At 35.4% G+C, this 24,681-nt stretch overlaps 5 protein-coding genes across 5 annotated transcripts; 2 read left to right on the top strand and 3 right to left on the bottom strand.

Annotated features, from left to right (window-relative positions):
* Positions 1 to 1,817: 1,817 nt before the first annotated feature.
* LOC113350665 lies at positions 1,818 to 4,276 on the top strand. Its single transcript, XM_026594798.1, has 6 exons — positions 1,818 to 1,833; positions 2,877 to 3,199; positions 3,314 to 3,441; positions 3,514 to 3,702; positions 3,832 to 3,883; positions 3,971 to 4,276. The coding sequence occupies exons 1-6, from the start codon at positions 1,818 to 1,820 to the stop codon at positions 4,085 to 4,087; spliced, it is 825 nt and encodes a 274-aa protein (XP_026450583.1). The 3' UTR covers positions 4,088 to 4,276.
* Positions 4,277 to 4,336: 60 nt separating this feature from the next.
* Positions 4,337 to 6,415, bottom strand: LOC113346956 (nifU-like protein 1, chloroplastic). Its single transcript, XM_026590517.1, has 3 exons — positions 6,048 to 6,415; positions 4,908 to 5,044; positions 4,337 to 4,809 (listed from the first exon to the last, which is right to left on the bottom strand). The coding sequence occupies exons 1-3, from the start codon at positions 6,379 to 6,381 to the stop codon at positions 4,621 to 4,623; spliced, it is 660 nt and encodes a 219-aa protein (XP_026446302.1). The 5' UTR covers positions 6,382 to 6,415; the 3' UTR covers positions 4,337 to 4,620.
* A 341-nt stretch (positions 6,416 to 6,756) lies between these two features.
* LOC113350664 (pentatricopeptide repeat-containing protein At1g05750, chloroplastic-like) lies at positions 6,757 to 8,848 on the bottom strand. The gene has a single exon (XM_026594797.1). It carries the CDS (start codon positions 8,846 to 8,848, stop codon positions 6,797 to 6,799), a length of 2,052 nt encoding a protein of 683 aa, XP_026450582.1. The 3' UTR covers positions 6,757 to 6,796.
* Positions 8,849 to 9,017: 169 nt separating this feature from the next.
* LOC113346955 (DUF724 domain-containing protein 6) lies at positions 9,018 to 11,099 on the top strand. The gene is made up of 3 exons (XM_026590516.1): positions 9,018 to 9,659; positions 10,260 to 10,667; positions 10,823 to 11,099. The coding sequence occupies exons 1-3, from the start codon at positions 9,117 to 9,119 to the stop codon at positions 10,829 to 10,831; spliced, it is 960 nt and encodes a 319-aa protein (XP_026446301.1). The 5' UTR covers positions 9,018 to 9,116; the 3' UTR covers positions 10,832 to 11,099.
* Positions 11,100 to 12,107: 1,008 nt separating this feature from the next.
* LOC113346954 lies at positions 12,108 to 12,935 on the bottom strand. The gene has a single exon (XM_026590515.1). The coding sequence runs from the start codon at positions 12,765 to 12,767 to the stop codon at positions 12,321 to 12,323; it is 447 nt and encodes a 148-aa protein (XP_026446300.1). The 5' UTR covers positions 12,768 to 12,935; the 3' UTR covers positions 12,108 to 12,320.
* Between the last annotated feature and the right edge of the window lie 11,746 nt (positions 12,936 to 24,681).

Below are 24,681 nucleotides of genomic sequence, written 5' to 3'. Positions count from 1 at the left end.
AACTTCTCTTTCCTTTGCGAGCGTTCCTCCAAACTTCATCCTCAAATTCTTCAACAATAGATTTTTAATGATAGGTTGCTTATGTGGTTCTTTTGGGTCATAGCCAGCAGCCAACCGAAACTCCATCTCCATTTCATCTTTCTCCCACCCAAGTGTTTCTTGAAAAAGGCTGTAAAGGTCAGTCCAAGACATGTTATTATCGAAACCTTCTGTCACATATCTTCCTTCAACTTCTAGGTCAATAATTTGCTTCACATCGTCCGGTATTATTGTCATCTCTCCAAATGGTAGATGAAACGTATCGGTTTCAAGCCAATATTGTTCCCTGAATGCAGAGACCAAAACACTATCATACTCCACTTGGGTATTCAGAATTCCATGCGATAATCTTGTACTAACCACTAAATTACGAACAAAAGCACATTCTTCACCTAATGGCCAATATTTAACCCTTTGACGCTTGAGAAATTTGTTCGCCCTTGCATGGTCTTAAAAAAATATACAAAAATATTTTGTTAGACTGAGATAAACAAACAAAATGAATCAAAATAATTTATAAATTCAATGTTTTAAGAAAAATCATACCCTAGTCTCACAAACTTTTGCGGCTCAGGAATCAGTATAACCAAATAAGATTGAAGACTTATTTGGGGCCTCGCCCCAAGGTCTTCTATTCTTCTTCAGTAGCAACAATAATTTTTTGCCTTTAGGAATATGCATCCCTTTCGGTGCGGGATCCTTTCTCGGCTTCTTTTCTTTCACTGGAGGTGCACAATCTCTTTTCCTTTGTTTTTTTCTCCCTCTTCATCATTTTCTTCCTCTTTATCCTCTTCATCATTTTACTCCTCTTTCTCCTCTTCATCATTTGCTTCCTCTTCCTCCTCTTCTTCATCATTGGATTCTGTAGAATTTTCTTCATCTTCTTCATCATTAGATTCTTCCTCTACAATTTGTTTTTCTTTGCCTTCATGGTTAATTTCGACTCATACCTCTTCAATTTCTTGATCATTAGGTTCCACTCCTTCTAAATCAACTCCAAATTCAGCTACAAGTGGTTTTCTCAACCTAATTTCAAATTAATTTTTCTTCTTCTCATTCTTGGTATCTACCCCTAAATGCTTGTCACCGCGAGGGGTGGGCGTATGATAAATTAGAGTTAAGTTATTCCCTCTCTTACTCTTCACCCTATCAGGATTCCTACACAAGCAATACAATTGATTGATTTCCTAAGGGTTGAGCAAACAAAATAGAAAACAACAAACCAAAAAAATGGTGAATATAAATCGTAACTAATTACGGTTTGTAAGTTGAGGATCCTGACCAACCGTAACTAAACTACGATTGGTATACCAACTAAAATATTGAACGACTTAAGTTGAGACACATGAAGATTTACGTTTGATAAGGTTGATACAAATACATACCGTAACTCCATTACGGTTGATACAAATACAAATCGTAGAAAAATTTGGAGACATACAGGAAGAATTACGGTTCGTAATTCTGGTGTTGACATCAACCGTAAGTGAAGAAATTCGTAACTGAACAAAATTCTCAGATCTAAGAACATACGGTTGGTAACTGAACTATTACAAACCATAACAACATCAAAATCTCCAGTTGTGGTTCGTAATTGAGTTAAAATCAAGGTTTGAAAAACAGGTCACGACTCAGGTTACGGCTACTGAGCGTGACCGTTATAATACCTTTTGACGGGTGTGAGCACGTTTCAGGCGAAAATCGCGTTATTTAGGAAAAAAAACGTGTTTTTTATACGTTATTCTAAAATAACGGGCGTTATAACGGTTAAATAGAAAATGAAAAAGAATTATGGTTTGAAATTCCTATCTAACGGTTACAACGTGCGTGAAAACAGTTATAACGGGTCAAATAACGTTGTTATAACGTTTTCTATATATTATTATTTTATTCTTTTATTTTTAAAATATTAGTTGTAATTTTTTAATCTTTAATTTAAAATATAAAGAATTGTATAAAATATTTTTATATTCTTTTGTATTAAAAAACGGTTATAACTAACGTGAAAACAGAAAAAAAAATGGTTTATAAAACTTACGTTAAAATGTTATTTAGATGGAAAAAACGTAAATTTCAATTTTAGAAAAAAGGTTATTACGTGTGTGAAAACGGAAAAACGGTCCTAAAAAACTACCGTTATTTCCTATTTATCGGCATTATATAGGCACGGGGTTCGGGGACCCTCACGGCCACGATATATGGGTGTGACCGTTTTAACGGGTGTTTTTTTTTTGGAAAAAACGGGTGTTTTTCAAACTTTGGTTAAAAGCAACTGTAACTCACATGAACCCAGAATTTTGAATTTCAATTTTCATCTAAAACCCTAATTTTTGATACAAATTTAACTTAAATCGAAGAAAATAAACTAAACCCTAACTGGGTTTTTCGAAACATACCTCATATAAGTCATTCCAGTTGATTTCTCCGATTGAGGGGTTTGAAATTGTTGTTCTTGACCTATTGGAGGATGTGGTTGGTTAAAATCACTACAATCTTTGTCAACTTTCTTCTTATTCGGCATCTCTAATGTAGATTTCAATTAACGATTAGAATTTTTCGATTAGTCGAAGATGATGAAATTTTCAGTTTTAATGGAGGTTACGTTGATGAAGAAGAACAGAAGATGAAGAAGACTGATTTAGTTTTCTTTCTTCTGATTCATTAGGTTTAAAAATAGTGGAGAACACTAAAAAAGGAAGGGTAAATTAGTCCATTTAAAGCTAAAAGGATAATCTGGTCAATTTACAATACCAACAGGACATCCCTAACCAGCTAGATAGAGGGACATTAATATCATGGTTCAGTCCCTCTAACGGTTCCTTCGGCCCCTATAACAGGTTACTTTGTAAGAGTGATTTCCCGAGGTGGAAGCTATGCCAACCCACATTTTCTCACTACAAACTCTTGTTATTCGTTCCCTTTATTCAACTACTATCTTAATCATCCAAAATCCCATCGAGTTCTTTCAAAACCAATTTGTAGTTTGAGAAATGATAAGAGCAGAACAAGTTTTAGAGCCAATTTGCCATCAATTTCTCTGTCTCTTTTTGGTTCTGGTTTCGTCTTAGGTCCTCTGATTGATGGAATTCATTCTAATGTTAATCTTCAAATATATCAAAATGGTTCTGTCGATATCGGACCGCTTCACACAAACATATGGGTATTGATCATTTCTATTCTTCTCTGATGTATAGTTATCATTTCTTTTCTGTTTTTTCAACTAGTTATAGATAATGTAGTTTTAGTCGCTTATTTGTGAACCATTTTTCATTAGGTCCCACCTTTGCTTGGGCTGTTTTACTGTACTGTCGGTTTGCTGCAACTTTTCTTGGATGAAAGAGCTTCTTCTGAGTCTAAATTAGTTCCACAAGGAAGCTTGGAGAGAACAGCATTTTCATTAGGGTGAGTTTCTCTCTACTTTCACATTCATCGCAATTTATAATCCGGTTCTTAACATCTTTCTTGCTTCATTAGAGCATTGGTGCTTTTCATTGCATTGAGTGCTGAAATGTACAAAGCTGGTGTAGCAGACAACATTGAAACTTACATACTCTTTGCATTGGCGGAGTTAATATGGCTCAACTTTGATCGGACATGGATTGGTTTCACTCTAGCTTGCATTACTGGTTTTGGATGTCCATTAGCTGAGGTTCCCATAATCAAGTAATAACATATAACCCTTTCTTATTCTGAATCTTAACTGCATTAACCCTTTCTCATAGTCTCCAGAATCATGAAGAATTTATAACATGGTAAAACTGGATAACTGATTTTCTGGACACTTTTCTTCAGAATTTTTCACCTGTGGTATTATCCCCAGGCCAACATTGAAGTCTTGGGTCAGGTAAGTTATAGATGGGTTAAAGTTTTGCACTTGGCGTTAGAAATCTTTTCCGATTCAAGATTTCAAGTTTTCTTCTGCAAAATGCAGGGGTTGATTAGTTGGACAAGCACATGTTACTTTGTTTATACACCATTCTTAATCAACTTGACGCGTTGGCTAAAATCAATTATGGTTGTTGCTGATGAGCCTGAAGAAATGGAGTAGATTTATCTGTTGGAACAGCAACTATGTAACTAGATTCATCTGAATTCATGTACATATAAAAGAGGCTGTCTAATTTCTTTAAGAAGTATCTACACAGTTTTCATTGGTGAAGGAAGCATTAGCTTATGAACTTTCTGTACATGATTTAAACACGAATACATATAAAAGTGACAACAACGTTCCAGTTTTCATCACCCGTCGTGAAATCAGTAACCAATACTCGGTAAATATTAGCAACATCTTTAAAAGAAAAAACACAATATTAGATGTAAATGAGAAGGGAAATAAAGAGCTTCAGAGTTGTATAGTGAGTTTCAACTACTTGAACTAAAACAAAAAAAATTCTGCACTGCAGAGATCTATTAAGAGCACGCACATACACTAAAGTATCATGTATCGGCAGGGTAAAGACCCATACAGGAATTATGCAAGTGGACAACATGTATCTAAAGCATTTTGCTCATGGATATATATAAAGTAAAAATCTTTATCTGATGACTACCTGAGATTTCCTGTGCTCCAATGATAGAAAACTAACTAGTCAATATGACATTCACAATGTCTGGGAACTTCTCCTTGATAGCTGCTTTAACTCCTGATCCAATTGACTCTGGTCCCATGTATTTAACATGGCAATCACCTCCATCAACAGATATTACTTCCACGCTTCCACCATAATTCTTAATTGCTGGTCGAAGTATATCAAGATGACCATTGACTGCCTGTATTAAAATGTAATTGTTATCGACTACTTATATCTAGTAAACTAGAACTATCTATATTGTTCCTATCTACACATCTAAGTGAGTGGAAGACTTACCTCAACAGTGGTATCATTCTGTTGTTCATCAGAGACTTGACAGATATCCTTGATTGCATCTCCAAATTTTTCCTTCAAAACACGTTCAATCCCCATTTTCATGGTGGTTGTTGAGCTAGGGCAGCTTCCACATGCTCCTGCAACACCCGTATGAGAACTAGAATTAGTTTCTGCTAAGTTGAAACTAGACAATCCATTTCACGAGTAGTCCTGCAGCATTTTTGGCTGACTTATTAAAAGAAATGCATTAAGCAGCGCTTTTTCGGGACAAATGAATCACCTACTTGAAGAGTTATAACCAAGCAACTCAAATAACAGTAACCGATGTATAGCAACAGGGAAGCAGGGAAAACTATTCCCTTTCACTGGAGGGATGTCCTAATTAATCGTGCCATTTCTAGAAGGAATTGATCCTACATTAATTATGTTTAGTTATGTTTTCACATCACTGAAATAAAGAACTTTATAACAGGATTGGACAAACTCGGGCATGACAAACAATTCAATAACTCCATGGAGTTGGATAAGTTGAATCCCTCACGTTTGGTTCTGAGGGAAGGCTGAACCTCTAGCATGATACTACAGCCTAGTTGAGCAGCAAGCACAACCTTCTACATGTTGCAGTCTGGCGCATTGAGGCTCCCTAAAGATACTCAAATTTTAATTCTTCTTCTAAGAAATCAAGGACCCAAACTAACAGGTCTCCTAATCTAGTACCCATCTTCAACCCAAACCACATAGCTGATTTTTGAATCAATTTATTTCGAAAACCTTCATAGCAAGTAGGGAATACTAGAACCACAACAGATTAACAAATAAACAAAAGATTAGTGGGTAATTCATAGTTTCCTCCTAATTCCTTGAAAACTCATTTTCCATATCTCCTCCAGTACACATCTATTATGAAGATGGGTCTATTGCCGAATTCTTCGTAAGAGAAGTAGGGTATATTAGATATGATTAGCACAAAATCCGTTGGTGTCATAGTTTTCTCCTAATTCCTTGAGAACGGATTCTCCAAATTTAATAAAAACGTAAACCCAATTAACGCAAAATACATTAAAGAATCAAAATTTCTATCAAACCGCACAAAAACAACGAGTCGTAAGATAATTAAAGTAGGAACGAAGAAGAGCTAACCTTGAAGTTGAAGAGAGATGATTCCATCTTCAACAGAAACCACATCAACATTTCCTCCATCGGCAATCAAGTAAGGTCTAACATCTTCAAGAACCAAATCAACATTTTTAACAGTAAGCTCAAATGTTTGAGCTGAATATAATCCAGGTGAAGAACCAGTTGCAGTCTCTTCCACAGCTTTGATTTTCCTATTCAAGGATACCCATCTTTTCAAAGCAAGATTATTTTGTCTAGTAAGAAAAGAAAAAGAAGAAGGATATGAATTGGGTTTTGGGTTTTGTATAGAGAAGAAAGATGGATTTCCAGTCAAACCAATTGCAGTCAGAGATGCCATTGTTGGTTCCTTCTTTAAATGTTCTTCTCATCATTCCAGTTTAATCGTTTTGTTCAGAATAGGAACAAAGGGTACATGGGTCATTTACAAAATTAGGTAGGGAGTTGGATGGAAATGTAGAGTTGAGTGGTGGTAATAAGCTAGTGTAAGCTTAAAATAAGTCAAAAAGTTGTTTCTTGAATTTGTAATTAAGCCCTTGAGTCAAAAGTTGTTCCTTGGTGCTGAGAGCATTGCAATCTTCAGTCTCATCCAGCAATATTCAGTCTCGTGAACCCAATTAACCCAATTTGCTTGCCGTAGTGCAAGTTGTGCGAGGCCGGCGTAAAACCTATGTTCGACTTTTAGGAGATATTTTCTAGTCGACCCGGTACTAGCTACTGGAAAAGACCTTGGATTTGGATCCAACAATAATATGTCAAGAGTGCATTCTAACTCCAGCAAGATATTTATGAACTTCACCATCGGCTTCAATCGAACTCCAACCTGGAATTTTCACTACTCCCTGTTTCTTCATTTTCCCTCTGATTTCTGCACCCTTTTCCCACTCACCCATAGAAGTATAAAAATTGGATAATAGCACATGAAACCCATCATGATCAGGATACCTCTCAATGAGCTTCGTTCCTATTCTTTCACCCATGTCAGTATTCCCATGCTTCTCACAAGCTCCAAGAAGAGCACCCCAAGTAGCCACATCTGGTTCCATTGGCATATCTTCAATGAGTTCTTCTGCTTCTTCAAGCGCACCAGCACGACCAAGAAGATCTACCATGCATCCATAATGCTTAATGTTCGGTTCTATGTTGTGAATGCTGATCATGGATTCAAAATAACGACGACCCTCATCTACTAAGCCTGCATGTCTACAAGCACTTAGGATTCCTAAAAATGTTACATCGTTAGGTTCTACTCCACACCTCTGCATCTCTGAGAATTTCTCGAATGATACTTCAACAGAACCATTCACGGCTAATCCCATAATTAGAGCATTCCAAGTTGAAACTCCCTTTTCTTCCATCCCATTAAACACTTCCATTGCATTTTGAACACAGCCAGATTTCAAGTACATGTCAATCAGGGTTGCACCAAGAATTGGATTGATCTTTATGTCATTATTCCTAATATATGAATGAACTGAACTACCTTGATCTACATTGTTCAAGTGAGCACAGGCTGAAACCACACTGACTAACGTAGACTCGTCAGGCTTAACTTCTCCAAGCTGCATATCATGGAACAATTCCAAGGTCTCTTCATACTGTTCATGTTGAGCGTAACCAGATATCATCGCACCCCATGAAACAACATCCTTTTTGGGCATCGAATCAAACAATCTTCGAGCATGTCTTATAAACCCAGCTTTTGAGTATCCAGAAATCATAGAGTTCCAGGATATTTCATCCAACAGTGGGCTTTCCTCAAACAACCTCTGAGAAGATCTTATGTCACCGCACTTTGAATACATGTGAATTAACGCATTTTGAATATTAATATATGGTTCAATTCCAATTCTTACCGCAAGGCCATGGGTCAACTTTCCTTCATTATACGCCAACAAGTTTGCACAAGCCGAAATAACAGTAACAATCACAATTTCATCTACCATTACTCCCTTGCAGTTCATCTCTGCAAACAGCACCAAAGCTTCTTCAAACATCCCATTTTGCTCATAACAAGATATCATAGCACTCCATGAAACCATATCATTTTCAAACATTTCATCAAATAAACACCGAGCTTCAGTCGTCCGTCCTGTTTTGCCAAACAAATCAATCATCGAACTCGAAGCAATTATATTCCTTTCCGGCATTTGATCAAAGATTGACTTTGCTTCCTCTACATCTCCAGCTTTGACATACCCGGCCAACATAGAATTCCACGAAACAGAATCTAACACAAGACTTTTATCAAACAATTGTCTTGCATCCCTCAAATTCCCACAAACAACATATATGTTAATCAAAGTATTAACAACATAAACATCATATTCAAAACCCATTTTCATAACATGATCATGGATCATTTTCCCATCAAATTCACACAATCTAACACCGCAAGATTGTAACAAAAGTGGAAATGTATAGTTATCAGGTTCGACATTTTTCTGTAACATCATTTTATATAAAGGAATCAACATTTGAGGTGATTTTCTTTGTAAAAATGATTTCATAACAACATTCCAAGTAAACCCATTTGAGTTTTCTATATGATTTAAAATGTGAAACAAATGGTTTGAATGAATGAATGGAGCAGTTGAGGAAAAATGTATGAGTCTACTTGCTGCATATGTGTCTTTGATAAACCCTGAAACTACCATTCGAGAATGGATTTGATTGAATTCTATCAAATTCATACATTTTTTCAGATGGGCTTCTAAGATTGATAGATTTATTGTTTGTTTTAGTGAAGAACTTAAACTGAAGGTTGATTTAATGGCGGAAGAAAATTTTGGAATTGCAGAAGTCATTGTGAGAGTAGAAAAAAACAGGGGATTAATTTTATGACAGTACATAGAGATAGTTGGGATACGAAATAGCAATCATGCATAAAATATCCCCACACAAAAGACAATAATACCCTTACAAAAGACTGTAATTACAACAAGTACCCTAGTAGTAGAGGGGGTTCTTTACTTTACTCTTTCTTCTTCGGATCATTCCTCTCCTCCCGCCAATAACCCAAAAAAAAAACCCTTTCTCGAAATCAGTTCTAGGGTTTTAACAAACAGCACAAAAATGGCAGAAACCCATTTTGAAAAAGGAGATGAAGTTGAAGTATGCTCTAATGAAGAAGGTTTCAGAGGAGCATGGTTTAGTGGAAAAGTAGTAAAGGCAGTAAACAAGAACAAAAAGGTTTACATTGAGTATGATAATCTAGTAGAAGATGAGAAAACCTCAAAACCCTTGAAAGAATTCATTGATGTATTTCATGTTAGACCCATTCCTCCTCAAGATTCTGATTATGAGAAGAATAATCATAAAATTAGTGATTCTGTTGATGCTTTTTATGAAGATGCTTGGTGGGAAGGTGTTGTGACTAAAATTCTTGAAAATGGGAATAAATTTGTTTTGTATTTTAGAGATTCTAAAGAAGAATTGAAGATTGACAAAGATAAACTTAGAGTTCATAGAGAATGGGTTCATGGTTCTTGGGTTCCACCACCCTTGGATGAGGAACAATCTCAACAACAGAAGAAGGAACACCCTCAGCGTCAGGAGGAGATGCAAAAACCTCAACTGCAGGTTAAGGAACAACAACCTCAACAACAGGAGGAGGAGGTATAATGCTTTTTCTTGAACTTTTCCTTCTTAGGGTTTCTTGAATTTGGGTATTTTGTATCAAATGTATGAATTTGAGAGATTTAGGGTTTAGGGTTTGATTTTGTTTATTGAACTCTGTTCAAAGGGGGTTCTGTTTTGTTTATGAAATTTGGATATTGCCTCTGTGTGTTGAAAATTTTACTTACTTTTTTGAAGCATCCCCTGCCCCTCTAACCAAAACGAGTATACGAAACATCAATTTGTGATTGTTGAATTTCCATTAATCAAATACCAGTCTCGCTTTTGGTATCTTGTCTCAATGTACTACTATTTATCATGTATGAACATCTTTTTGTCCAGCTCATTGTCTTATCTCTATTATATATAGGAAATATACTTAAGTTCCCAATTGAGGAGTTTCAAAGACATGTGCCTTTCTAGTTTGTACCTTATGTTTCAATTATATAATTGGAACATATTCCGTTTGTAGCCCTTTCTGTGTTTCTATTTTGTTTGTTGGTATTCTTGGCAGATTGGGTGTGCTTGACTATATATTTGTTTTCAACTAGATTTTGTTTGTGACATTGTTCTGTCATGTATATAATTTTTGGGTTGAAGATTGTGCAGTCATCTTGGATTAAGGTGGGAGATACTGTAGAAGTGACTGGCTTTGCTGGATCTTGGTTCGATGGGACTGTCGTGAAAAAGATTAATGAGAACAAGTACCTTATAGAGTATCTAAATTTGAAGTCAGAAGATGAGACAAAGCTCTTGAGAAAAGAAGTAGAGATCAAGTGTATCAGGCCTATCCCTCCTTACAATCCAAAGCTCGAAAGTTACAGCTTGCTCCAAGAAGTTGATGCTGAAATCTCGAATGGTTGGTGGTGCGGGGTGATATCCAAAGTTCTTAGTGACTCAAAGTATATTGTCTTCTTCAGGGAAAGCTCAGAAGAGTTGGAGTATGACCATTCTCAGTTGAGGCCCCATCAGGATTGGGTTGGTGGGAAGTGGGTCAGAGCTTCCATGGTATGTTATCTGACAATGCTCTATATTTTAAAATTCTTAGTGCTAGATTTTATTCTGAGCTGGTGCATAAGATTTCATGTCTTGGAAACTGTACCACTTATCTAAAGGAAAAAAATTACCAGAAAAGTTTTTAATTTAGCTATCTTGGATTACAGGCACCTTAGCTGTCTGTTCACTAGACAAAGTGTACGAAATCCACCCAGAGTTTTGCATCAGTTATTGACGTGTTCCCACCGTATCTGAAATACTAAATTCATGCGCAAGTCTTCTTCAAGCTATACACAGTTCTGTTGTGGGTAAAGGAATTTCAGCGTAACCTTTTGGTAGATTTTCCTAACTGTTACAATCTTTGGAAGGAAGACTGCTGTAGTAGTAAATAACTTCTCTTGTTAATATTAATATTTTGCTTACTCTGAAAGCTGGGGGTTATTAGAGTCCTGTGATAGTAGTGATAGAGCAATTACTTCAGCAGATATTAGCTTCTTTGCTTTGTTAAATTTTCATTATTACAAAAAAAATAGAATGCTATAATCATACAAATGGCTCACAATGACGCATTTGTGGGGTCGTTATAATCACATATTTGCAAAGAATTAGACTGTATAAAGTGTAAGATTTCCATGGGACCATTAACCACAGAACTTGCTCTGCCATGGATATTTGGCTATGTATGGAAGAACTCCATCATCGTGTTGCCATTCCCTAGTGCTTGCTCTAACTTGAAAAAAGCTGGGGCAATTTCAATAGGCATATAGGGGTCTTAACCTTAGGAATAGCGCATATGTATATCTCTTGTATCATCTGAGTCATCTCTCTGTCTCTGTCCCTCCCAAGTTGGTTGGTTGGGAGTAATATTTACCCATGTTATCAATGAGAATGAGTAACTTGCCATATGATGTTTAATGGACATAAGCTTATTGCGATGAACAAAACAAGATGGTGACATTATGGTTGTATTAAAAGTTAACAGAAGTGGTTGTATAAACACTAAATAGAGCGGGTCATCAAAAATTGACCTCTATCTGCAAAGTTAGAGCTCAACAGAAAGCGGTTGCATTAACACTTGCATTAATGAATTGACACTTTGGTAGCCACCTATAATTATTCCAGAGTGTTGTAGCTTCCGTATCCATTCAGCAGCCTTGAGTAGGACCGTTGCATCGGTTTAGCTCACATATCAGTCCTGGGAAAGAAGGCTTTAGCCGCAACAATTTACCTGTAGATCAAGTTTCTTGTTTTCAAACCAAAACAGGATGAAAAGAAAAATTCTGTGAGAACCTTAATTAAACCATCCAGGAGGAGAGGATTCAGAGTTAACCTAACTGCATCGATGTTAATAGGGGTGATCTTAAACTTGGAGAAAGCACACCGACAAGTAGAGCACCTGCCCTGGCTACTTCCATGACAATTTAGCAGGTGTAAGAATAAATAAGACTAGAGTTACCAGACAGAAGATCAAAGTGATCGAGTTCGAGTACGTAATATTTGAACTTAGTGAACATTCATATTTTTATCGAGGAACATAAACACTGAAAAAACATAATAACCAAATGATGAAAAGACAACATACATGCATAACATGAAAGGCAGAAACACTATGATGAAAAGACAACATATCTATATGTATAATAAAGAGAAGACTAAAAGCAGTTTTCATTCCTTGAATTGTTTCATATCTTCAATCTGAAAGGCCGAGACAGGGTGTGTCTTGTTAATACCAATCGAACTCTTGAACGTAATCTTCCCGGTAGGAGGATCGTCAACATAAATTTCAGTTAACCTTACCCAAATCATCAGCTCTCTTACCTTGACACCAGTAAGGTTTTTGATTTTGTTTTTTTCAACAACAGCTGTGACTTCAGTTGCATAAGAAACTAAGGTCCCTGGTATAGCTTCAAACTTATGTTCGATCTTTTCCTTTTGAATTAACCATACGAACCCAGTTTCCTCTACATGCCCACATTCTATTATATCTCTCAATGGTAACAACCCATTTGGCAAACCAACTTCTGTTAACAAGAACTTACATTTCTCTTGTCCAATCTCGTCTCCAGTGTAAATCACTGCCTTGGACCTCATCTCTTCTATCAGTTGAGACATCTTCTATAGCTCTCTCTCTCTCTCTCTCTCTTTTTCTCACTCTCCTCTCTTTCTCTCTTAGTTTTCTCAAGTAGGTTGGAGTAGTGGTAATGGATGGACTCATGGGGGATCATTATATAGAGAAGAAGCTACAAATTCTGCCCATGTTTCCAACCAGAATGTCATTCAGTAATCTTCAACTACACCTTTGATGGGTCCTGATTAACAATTCAGTCTCTTCACAGCGAAGATACTTGATTTACATAAAGTTTTTGTATTATGGTGATTGAGATGTTGTAGACGGGCCCCCACAGAGTAATGCATGGGTAGGTTATAATAATAATGTGCCTAATAGCTGTAACTAACTAATTGTGCTTGAAAATAAGTTATGATGAGCGGCTCTGGCAAAATGAATAGCTATTATGGGAGAAGCAAGGGTGCATTATTTGAGCCTTTCTGCAACTAACATTGAAGCATGCCCAGGAACTAAAGCCCGATTATATGCAAATGTCGAACTTGGTTATATATGATCTTCTGTTAGACAAAATCGACCAAATCTATTGCAGGGTCTTTTTGATATCTTGCTTTCATGACTTGCTCTGTAAATAGGAAATGCTGGAAGTCCATATATGCTTCGGTCTTTGCCCGTTTCATTTGAATGGAAGTGCCGAGGTTGGGCTAGTTGTCAGGATGGCAGGTTGGGTCACTAGTGGGTTCAGTTCAGCTGGCTGAGTTGGCCTAGCATCGCTTGAAGAGGTCTGATATACAAAGCTTGGTGTCTACTTCAGAAGAAACTGCAAACGAATTAGCCGGAGTATGAACGGGTTGATGGAAAATATGTCAGGGTTTCTTTTGTGTGATATCTAGCAAGCTAGCAATTAGATCTCGGAATTCCTAGCGACAGATATGAATCTATAGTGATGCTCAGCAATCTGATGACCTGGATTAGTCTATTACCATGCACCACCGCGAAGGATGGCAATTGTGTCGTGTGAGACCGTTCATGCAGGCTTTTGCATCATCATACTTGGGCCGAAAATGCTTTTTGTTCTCAAAGTTTTGCCCCCAACCCAATATACATCGTGAACGGATTTTTTGGGCACCACTCCTTTTTTTGGGACCTTGATTTGATTAAGCCATTCTATCTACACTTATAAGGGGGTGTCCTAAGGTTGGAAATGACTAACCTACCATTAACCTTATAATATACAAATCTAATCAAAACCACTAAAAAAAGACAAATTCATCGTGAGATAGTCGAATTTTTAAGTTTGTATTTTTTTAATCATTTCATCTTCTTCTTTTTTCCCTCTTTCAAGAATTGTTCCTCGTCATTGATTCATAAAATTTCATCGCCAAAATAGTTGGAAAAAAATTCATTAGTAACCATAGATGATTCTCACATACCCATTACTTTTGATTTGTTTTTGATTCACAAGTTTGAGTAGTAATCATCAAAATAACGTGAAAAAGCAAGCTACAGATATAAGTTCGGTTAAGAGATAATTTTATCGAACCCTAATTTTGTAGCCGAATTTTAGGAAATGAAGAATAAGAAGAACACTTCGGTTGGGAAAACGTTTTTTGGTCCTAACCGAACTATGGTCTGTAAGACCAAATGTTGAGTTCGGTTCCGTCGAAGATATTTTTCCCTGACCGAATTATGGTCTGTAAGACAAAATGTTGAGTTTGGTTTCGTCGCAAATTCTCCTAACAGAAATATGGCCTGTAAGACCAAATGTTGAGTTCGGTTAAGTTAAAAAAAAAATTCTCCTAACCGAGCTATGGTCTGTAAGACCATATGTTGAATTCGGTTAAGTCGCAAATATTTTGTTCTAACCGAACTATGGTCTGCATGAACATATGGTTAAATTCGGTTATGTTGCAAATATTTTCTCCAAACCAAACTGTAGTTTGTATACTCTAGCATAAGAGTTCGACTACCTCTCCTGGAAAAAGATAGCCAAACTAACCAAAACCTCCATTGAATAGGAGTTCGACTATCTATGTCTGCTGAAACACTAGTCGAATTTCAATTACAGAATAGTTCGGCTACATGTTCTTCAGATATCATAGACGAACTCATTTGACCTAGCCGAAATTTGTTTATAACATTTTCTTCCGAAAGTTTTGGCCGATTGAAACAACATTAACTAAATTTGAAGCATTCTTGAGTAACCAAAACTTTATGTTCTGGTTGTGGCTGGTAAAATCCATCATTTTGCTCTTGAGATTGAGTTTGAGAAAGAATGCAATCACCATCTAACAAATCTCATTTCCGGATCGTTGTGAAGATTTGCGAATACTCTAGGAGATGAAGGAAGTTCTGATTCGGAGGAGGAGCAATCATCACTCGAAACACTCATTTCACGTTCACCCATCTCAAAAAAAAAAAAGGTTCAAAAACCATATTCTTATTTTTCTCTAACCCTATAATTAATTTAACCTCACTAATCACTAATTAATTTAACTTAATTATTTAGTTAATCATTACACTAAATAACTTAATCATTTGACTAACCGTTACACAAACTAATCATTAACTAACTTAAGTAGGAAGGGTAAGTTTGGTATCAACATAAATATTCGGATAAAGGGTGGTTTCAATTTACTTCTAGATATCCTACTAAAATTAAAATGATGGTCCCCCTCCAAAATGGTGTGGTGCCCAAAAAATCTTTTTATACAATTTAGTCAAGTTACCTATAGCTTTCATGGGGAAATTATCATTCCGAAAAGAGTTCACCGAAATCTAGGGTTTACTTTGGTGACACTTACTGGGAGAAATTTTTCACGACTCATAAAAGGGGAACACCATTACTAGCGGGTTGATACCATTTCATTCAGGACAAACAGATTTTAAGCATCCTAATCGTCAAAAAATTATTTAGTTGGCCTATAAATTATTTTAAAATTGTGAGTCTAAGCCCTTTCAAAAGGAGCTCGATGTTAGATTTGTTTGAGGAGAAGGTGATATTTGTTCACGGAGAGCAAAAAACATATAATGGGATCTCCTTACAGAAGCTAGCCATGACTGTTAATGTTGTGCTAATAAATTTACCAGGTTAGCCATGCATACTTTCGATAATGAATATAATGGATGTATAATATTTTAGTCGTCGTTAGTGATGGAGAACATGATTTTCAACCTGTTTTGCGTTGTTTATGTAGGAAAATGCTATCAAAGAAATACATTTACTTATAAGCTCTTGAAAAGAATTTTCTTATGAACCGCTTTTGAATGACTTCGTTCATGTAATTCTTTTTCTTTTTCTGCTTTTTTATTTAAGAGGTTTTGAATTTATATCTCCCTCGTGTTTCCATTTTTTATTTTCTTTTATTAATTAATTTTTTTTCTTAGAAAAAAAATTAATTTTGTCTATAATTATTATATTTTTTTATTAGTTAGTGCTAAGATTATAGACTTTTAAAATAATATAAATATAGATGGTGATTTTCTGATGGACAGAATTTGAGAGTAAAAGAGTAAGTATTTCAGATGCTAATCTGGCTTAAGCTTGCTTTGTTTGCCTCCTTAGAGTACGACTAAGTTTTCTACTAATTTTACTCTTTCATGAACACGACCGTGGCTAACTCGTTAGCTTGAGCATCATAAGCGCGACTCGAACGTGAATCACACTCTTTTATATAGGGTAAAGCTAGGGTTTCAAGGCCAATCATGAAAATCTATGGAATGAGACCCCAAGAGTCTCGCCCGCATGAGCCTCACATCAGACTCCAAGTAATATCTGCATTGGTGAATCCTCTTTAATCTTGTACAAACACGAGATATTTATCTGAGGCGTAATAACAAGCCTCATGAATGGCTTCTAGTAGACTCTTAGCTAGATTCACAAGTCATATATGCTTTGAACTCTCATGAAACATCCACGACTAATTACTTTACCGGGAGGCTCAATGGTCAAGTCAACTTCCTCCTAAGTTTCATTATACAAGCCTCGGTCTCATCAGGAACGAGCCTCATCCAAACCTCATTCTCATCAGGAGCGATCCTCATGCTCAGTCTCATAAGAATGTTCACAACTAGACACCATGGATTCGATCCTTACAAACTCATTCAAAACACGTATAACTAAACTTTACGTGAATCCCTTAGTTAGGCCTATGTATGCTCATAAAATGGACTGACATGGGAGAATTTATCTTTCACAAGTCATGCATAGTCGGTCGTAAAAGGTTGATACTCAACCTCAACTCCTCTCTTGCATCACACACAATCCTCATGATGTAGCATGTTTTCTCGTGTTCTCCAGCTCAGACTAATCATAATACACAAATTAGGAAGTACTACTTTACCTCAAACAATCTTGTCTACATAAAGTACTGCTACCCTGCCAATATATTACACACGACGTATGACTCAGTTACACCAATAAAGTTTTCTTTGTGGTTTTTTGTCATGCACGTATGAGAATACCCAGTTGTATTTCTCACGTCCAAGGATAAAAGTTCTTGGTGGAGTTTATGCGAATCAAGGTATAAACTCAACTCGACGATCAATCCTTAGTTATTCATGTGATCAGTATGAGAAACTTATTGTTTCCTTATTTACAGTTCTAGTACAGTTAATGAAGATGAAAGGAACATAAATGAATCGAAAATGGTAACTCTACTGTAGCATCCTCAACATATAAATTCATTTAATTCGATAAGGGTTTCTTACATCTTAAGTGCAACAGAAAGTAAACCAAACACTAATCAGGTAAATTAATCCTAACCAGACACATGTCGAGCATATATTATTCATACCGTGAATAACGGAATAGGTTTGCCAATCACTCAATAGGTTCTTCCTTTTTAGATACAACATCATGTTATTTAAAGTCAAATAATATACTTCTCATTCTTTCTCTAAAGAAAAATTTACTAACAATGAGACAATTTACTCAAGATATGATGCTCATATTGAATTTCATCTTGATAATTTCTTTATTAAGGACCGTACATTGGGGAAAGTTCTTCTAACCGACAAGAGTAAAGACAAGCTTTATCACCTTCTTTCACCAGTTTCATCTCATCATAAAGGGAATGTGTTCGTATGAATTGGTGAGGAAAAATCTATTGAAGTTTGGCATCATAATTTACCTGTAAGAAATAATATGAATTGTGAAGCATGTCCGTTATCATCAACAAACACTATGAATGACTAATACCATTGCTGCATGTCCTTTGGATTTAATTTATATTGATGTTTGGGGTGCTTCACCAACCATCTCAACTAATGGTTCTAAATATCATTTCATATTTATAGATGATTACTCGAAGTTTTCTTGTGTTAGAGAAGTGCTCGGTTTAACCCACCAAGTTGGGATGTCAAGTTTGGTTGTCATATTTTAGAAAAACTCGAAGCTGCGTGATTAGATTACTAGAGTCAACTTCGTTAGGTTAGACTAGGAATATTAGAAATGTTAAGCCAAACTCTTGTTACTCCGAAGAACTTGAAGATGTATCGACATCAACTTACACATCATTCTTCTATTCGAGGTTAGTAATACAAACTTGACTTGTTTTTATTTCTATCTACATTTCTTTCAAGTCGTACATATTAAATATAACATATGAAGTATATTTATGTATCTCTAGTATTGGGGACTTGATCATTACATTATGATCAAAGTGTCAAAGATACTACAGTAAAACTTCGATAAATTAATAGCGTTCGGACCAAAGAAATTATTATTTTAACGAAGTTATTAATTTATCGAGTTAAATTTAGCTTATCCTAGCTTAGTTGGGACCAGAGAATTTTATTATTTTAGCGAAGTAATTAATTTATCGAGGATTAATTTATCGAAATTTTATTGTAGTTGTTTTGTACAACTTTAGTATATTGGTTTACGAAGTATAACGTTTATCTTTTGAATTTCGTAAATACTCCATAATACTATTTAGTAAATTAATAACAAAAAGGACAATTACATCTCAAAAGGACTATCATCCGGTAAAAAAATAGTTGGAAGCCTAGCAACAAGCTGGGATCCAACCCCTTTTTGAATGACCACTCCTAACCTATGAAATAGAAATTCTACAACTCGCGCATTCGCGTCATAGCTAGCAATGTAATTACACAAGCGCTTCAGAAATTCTGTGGTATCCTCACGGATCTCTCCAAGGGTGGTGAAGGAAAGTGTCCCAAAACCATATCCTTGTGCCGTACACTTCTCCCAATACTTAGCATTCTTCCGAGTGACATCATTCTTGATGGAAAGTCCCAGTGTAAAGGTACGGACCCCACCTCCAGTCACATGTTCACGCCCATTATCCCAGTTATACACAAGTATATCATCTGGTCTCAAAGCAGTACTATTATTGGAAAAAAAAAGTCAACATCCTTCATAGCTGGCACACCTGCTCGATAACACATGTCGGCGATAGTATCACGCACCAAGTCATGCCTAAACTTAAGTCCCACTTCGTTCGCACAATGCAGGCCATGATCACTAAAAGCATCCATATCCCTCTTGCAGAAGGGGCAGGCACCACACACTTCGAATAGGGGGTCCAAAATCTATACTGGAGAACTGCACTGAATTTCCTAGATCCAATATGTTGATTGAGCCCCAAAATTGGAATTTCCATCAGAAAATCCCTCGCATGTTTTTTTTGGTTGCATTGCCATATCACATATTCATGCTCCGTCATAACATAACTAGTATAGTGTGTTAAACTTTGGATTGATTTTATGCATTGAGAACTATGTTTAACTACGTGACTCTAAGGAAGTAGATGATAAGCATGTATATGCTATATTTTATACCCATATTTATATCAGCTATGATACAATATTTTAGTTACTAATACTATTTTAGTGCTTTTGTAGAAAGTACAAGTGAATTCGATCATCCAGCGAATAAACAGCAAAATGTGAGACTTAATGGTGTTTGCAACGAAAATGGAAAAATGTGGTTGGCATGGTACTTCCATATATCAGCAACCACAATGATGAAATGTGGTTGGCCTGGTATTTCCATGTATCAGCAACCACAATGATCAATTATGTTGGCCTGGTATTTCTATATATCAGCAGCAATTATTATGCTGGCCTGGTATTTCCATGTATCAGCAGCCGGGTTGGCCTGGTATTTCCATGTATCAACAACCACAATTATGAAATGGAGTTAGCCTGGTATTTCCATATATCAACAACCACAATGATGAAATGAGGTTGGCCTGGTATTTCCATATATCAGCAACCACAATGAAAAAAATGACAAAATGTAGCTGGCCTGGTATCTCCATATATATCAACAACATAAAATTGTTTCGTAGACGAGGCACAAACGCAACAAAAGAATTGAAATCAAAATGGGGTCGGCACATGCAAACTGAAAATGAGAAGTGTTTTATCTTTCTTAATTTATTACAAATATATTCCACCGGGAAAGATAAATTATTTGCCATGTGAAGAATTAATTGAGGAATATTTACACGTGAGATTATTTTCGAAATAAAATAATTCTTTCTTCATTTGGGAGATTTTGGAAATACGGAGAGTTTTGGGAAAGAAAAGAAAATCACTGCTTTAATAATTTTCTCACATTTTCATCATTTGTAAACCACTTTTTGAGCCATGAATAAATATTTTAAGTGTGTTTTCGACATGATGAGCTAATCCCCAACACTGGGACGACGGAGGAAGACGAATTTCATACATGGGTAAAATTATTTAATTCTTTTAAGACTTTTGCATTAATTTTAATTCAAATATGATTTGAATTAATTGGTTGTCATTTAATTTGATGAGGTATGCTTAGCTTAAATGTTTTGATACATCATGCTTAGGATTTACAACTAATCTTTTGAGAATCTACCTTGGAAAAATCAGGCCATGTTAATTTTATTTATTGAGCTTTAATTGTTGAGAATAAATAAATCGAACCCTATGTTATGAATTCGACGAAATCCTAGTCCTAGTAACTCTCTTCATCTTGTGACAATATTTTGTATATATTTTTCTTTTGTTTTAGTTTATTAATTCTTAAAATCAATCTCATCAAGTCCGAGAGAACGACAACCTTCTTACCACTGTATAAAATTCGATCAATAGACCTGTGAAACTTGTTTCGTAGTTGAAAGAAATCAAAGGATCTATTCTAGAATCGATCCCTTCAAAAAATATTTATACTAGAAACGGTACCAAGGATCTACAAAAGGATCGTTCCCTACATGGAGATCTATACCATGGTCGATATCTTGCTTAGAGATCTATAGCAGGGGCCGAAGTTAACCGATTAAAATGTGTTTCCGATTTGTCTATTACTTTAGGGTTTGCATAGATATCGGAATATGTTTTGGTTAACGTGGAAATTTTATTAATGTCGATAAAATATTTCGAACCCGTGTGTTACTTAATATTCAAGTATTTTCCTTGATACTCAAGGTGAGATCCCCAACTAAAATATTCCATAATATCTCTTCTGATATTCAAAATTTATATGTATTTAATTTTTCAGTAATTAAAATACATATCTCTTGATATATATTAGTCAATTATACTTGTATGATAGGTGATATTGAGTTGTCATCCATGAGACATTTCGGTATATTAGTTGTACAACAGTTGGAATTTAACGAAAACCAAAAATTGGTATTTATTGCATATTTTCGGATTTGGAAATACCTTGGTCATTATAAATAAAAAAATTTGTTCTTCATGCAAACTTTCTACCAGAACACACATACTCATTTCTAGTTAATGTGGTAAAATCTCACTAGTACTACTCTCATAATATTCTCTCGAAGAGGAAAGTAATCTACTTAGGTGAAATCTCTTATGTGCGCTTCATTTAAAGACCTTTTTGGGATCAAGAAGATTTTAGTATTACCGATGGCAGAAAACTAAAACATATTGTTACATTAGTTTCGATTATTGATTTATTGACTAACAGTAAAGTTGAATCTTGATTGCACCTAGTTTGTTTATTCTGTAATCCTTCTCTTCTGATATAAGGTCGCTCGAACTATGTCAAGGTTTAATGATTTCGTATCTGATATTTATTGGTTGAAGATATGAAGATAGGACTTATGATCGTCCATTGTTAATAGACTTCATTATGTGTGTGATCGATCATAATGGAGTCAGGTTGTTTGTGCAGGTACATTAAAGACTGGAGATTTAAAGACTAGAAGGTTTTTTTTATTGGTATTCTGATCTTTGTAATTATACTTCGTGAGAACTTGATTGCTGGGATCTGGAATTTTTTTTTATCTTTGATAGACTTTCATATCTTGTTGTATATATCAACGATATATCAATTGGTGGTTCTCTTCAGGATCCGAGTATGGTAGATTGTGAACTATGGTTTGATTATTTCAGTAATCTTAATATTGGTTGATCAAAACAGATACAAATGTATTTATATTGATTAAACGGAAGATCCTTTGTAACTCAACATATCTTTAATTAACTTGTTGATCTGGATGATTGATAGAGCGGTTACCGGAAATAGATTATTATTTTACTGTTTCAGAATATCATCCAAATGATTTGCGTGCTAGAAGTCTTCGCAGCGGGTAAATCAAGTTAAGATAGTCGAATCTATCTTAGGATTCACGTGCTTAGACCATATTGGTAGTAGGAACAACGATACTGAAGGAACCGAGTAAATTGGATTTAGTTTACTTGGTCTCAACTATACAAAGTTGGTAGTAGTCTTTGTATACCTTGTTAATTCTGAGAGTATTCAACATTGAACTTGATCCCGGGGGTTTTCTCTATTTGTGGTTTCCTCGTTAATGTTGTGTGATTTTACTAGTTATAATAAAGTAAACGCACTAGTACGTTAATCAATCACTTGGATTTGATTCTAATAGTTATATTGGTCCCGAAACCTATTCTATATTCTCAATTTTACCTTGTTGAAAAGTAATCTCCTTGACAGTGCTTGTATGTATTAGATTACTCAGGGTGTGTCTTATATAAGTTGATATAGAAAAGATTGTGGTGTACTTGGTACCCTCGTCATTTCGTCTTGGGTACATATAATCATGTTTAAATATAATATGTTTCGTATTTTTGAAAAGTTAAAAGAAATGGATAGAACATATTCTCTCGCACTATAAAAGCAATATTACCGGACAAGGAAAGAGAATATCAGCATTTGGAAAGTTATTTTACTCGCTTTGGAATTGGACACCGCATTTCGTGTAGTCCTCATACACATGCATATATTGGAAGTGAATTTACAATAAAAAATTTCAAAATGTTTAACTACTTCTTGGGTTTTGAAGCTACAACAAGCTCAAAAGGGTTGGTTTTCTCGTAGCAAAAATATATTGTTGACCTACTTACTCGAACAAAAATGCAAGATACCAAGCCCATTTTCCTCGAATTACAGCTAGTACTCGCTTACTCGAGGAAGCGTTTCAAGATGTTTTTTTCTTCTTATCACATCACAGTCGGAGAAATATTTAACATTGATGCTTTGTTGTTAACAAGATTTATGCACAATCCAACCATAGAAAAATGGAGTTTGGTCAAACGGATTTTGTGATATCTAAAGAATAAAGTCTCTTATGGGCTACAATTTTGTTAGAATTCTCCTCTAATGCTCTTTGTATTCGGAATGCAGTTTGGGTAGGTTCTTTAGTAAATCGTAATTCTATAGGTGGTTATGCCATATGTTATGGAAATAATCTTATATCTTGGAGTTCAAAGAAGCATCCAATGGTTTCGATATATATTACTGAAGCATAATATAGAACGATTGCAAATGCATCAGCTGAGGTTGTTTGGCTTCGCTCATTGTTTCGTGAACTGAGCATTCCTTTAGCTTATCCTCCCACCCTTTGGTCTGAAAACATTGGTGCACATATTTGACAGCTAACCCAGTGTTCGACACTCGTGGTCGACATGTTTAAATTGATTTTCACTTTGTCAGTGACATGGTTTCAAATAATTAAGGAGCTTTTTGTGAGAATAATTTTGTCTCAAGATCAGATTGCAGATGTCCTAACGAAAGGTCTATCAACTCACGATTTTTATTGTTATGGGACAAGATCAATTTTGTTGACAAAGATATTTGCTTAAGGGGGCGTGTCGAAGATATTCAGTCGCACCATTTGCCGCTACAAGTATCCAACCACGTAAAGAAACATAATTCAGAATGGAAACAAGATTAAAGGGACATTAAGGAAGGTTTTCATGTTATGTGTAAATTACATATATACTCCCTCCGTCCCTAAATAAATGACATATTCATTTTTAAATTTTTTCAACTGATAGGTGATCTATATCATTAAACAAGAAAATATTTCTAAAACTACCATTTTAATTGATTATTGTTAGTATAAGAGATATGTATAATTTGATAGTCATGTGTATATTCGTTCATAGTTGTTTCAAAATGCTTTTCAATGGTATAAAATTTACCAGTACCCGTTGTTAGAGCACTGCTCGGTCGAACTCGCAAGCATTGCTATCTCAAACTTGTTTGTCAAGTTTAGTTGTCAAAACTATAAGTCTTTATTTCTACTCTACTTATAGCTAAGTCTAGAATTAGGATAGTAAGTGTAGTTGAGCACTAGACTTCACAACGTTCATCGATTGAAGACGAAAAACTACTAAGGGGAGCTTGTGGAACTTCATCAACAAAAGGTATTTGGAGACTTGAACTCATCTATCACTCAAAAGTCTATCTACTCTATCTCCTATTTGAGATAAAAGTCGTGTAGATATATAGACTTCGATTACACACATTTGATATTTCGAGCTGAGTTTAACTCGCTTACATATATCTCGAAATATGTGTTGGTAAGCTTTCCATTTAACCAAGTTCATCTTATATTCTTGACGAAAGTCAAAATATGATCATGTGAAAATCGTCGGGTAACATTTTACATGATTTATGTGAGACAGTCATTTGATGTAGACTCGGAATGTTTCGTATTGATAATTCGATCACTTGAAAATTTC

Source organism: Papaver somniferum, chromosome 2 (assembly GCF_003573695.1).
Source record: "Papaver somniferum cultivar HN1 chromosome 2, ASM357369v1, whole genome shotgun sequence".
NCBI classification, from domain to species: domain Eukaryota; kingdom Viridiplantae; phylum Streptophyta; class Magnoliopsida; order Ranunculales; family Papaveraceae; genus Papaver; species Papaver somniferum.
The sequence above is the reverse complement of the archived record's forward strand: the minus strand, read 5'-3'. Positions and strand labels throughout refer to the sequence as shown.

Excerpts from the sequence above, each read along its gene's own strand:
- LOC113346954 (XM_026590515.1), bottom strand. The coding sequence starts at position 12,767 with ATGTCTCAACTGATAGAAGAGATGAGGTCCAAGGCAGTGATTTACACT.
- LOC113346955 (XM_026590516.1), top strand. The coding sequence starts at position 9,117 with ATGGCAGAAACCCATTTTGAAAAAGGAGATGAAGTTGAAGTATGCTCT. Across the intron at positions 9,660-10,259 it reads CTCAACAACAGGAGGAGGAG|ATTGTGCAGTCATCTTGGAT; the intron begins GTATAATGCTTT and ends TTTGGGTTGAAG.
- LOC113350664 (XM_026594797.1), bottom strand. The coding sequence starts at position 8,848 with ATGACTTCTGCAATTCCAAAATTTTCTTCCGCCATTAAATCAACCTTC.
- LOC113346956 (XM_026590517.1), bottom strand. The coding sequence starts at position 6,381 with ATGGCATCTCTGACTGCAATTGGTTTGACTGGAAATCCATCTTTCTTC. Across the intron at positions 5,045-6,047 it reads CATCTCTCTTCAACTTCAAG|GAGCATGTGGAAGCTGCCCT; the intron begins GTTAGCTCTTCT and ends CGGGTGTTGCAG. Across the intron at positions 4,810-4,907 it reads AGAATGATACCACTGTTGAG|GCAGTCAATGGTCATCTTGA; the intron begins GTAAGTCTTCCA and ends ATTTTAATACAG.
- LOC113350665 (XM_026594798.1), top strand. Across the intron at positions 3,200-3,313 it reads CGCTTCACACAAACATATGG|GTCCCACCTTTGCTTGGGCT; the intron begins GTATTGATCATT and ends ATTTTTCATTAG. Across the intron at positions 3,442-3,513 it reads AGAACAGCATTTTCATTAGG|AGCATTGGTGCTTTTCATTG; the intron begins GTGAGTTTCTCT and ends TTGCTTCATTAG.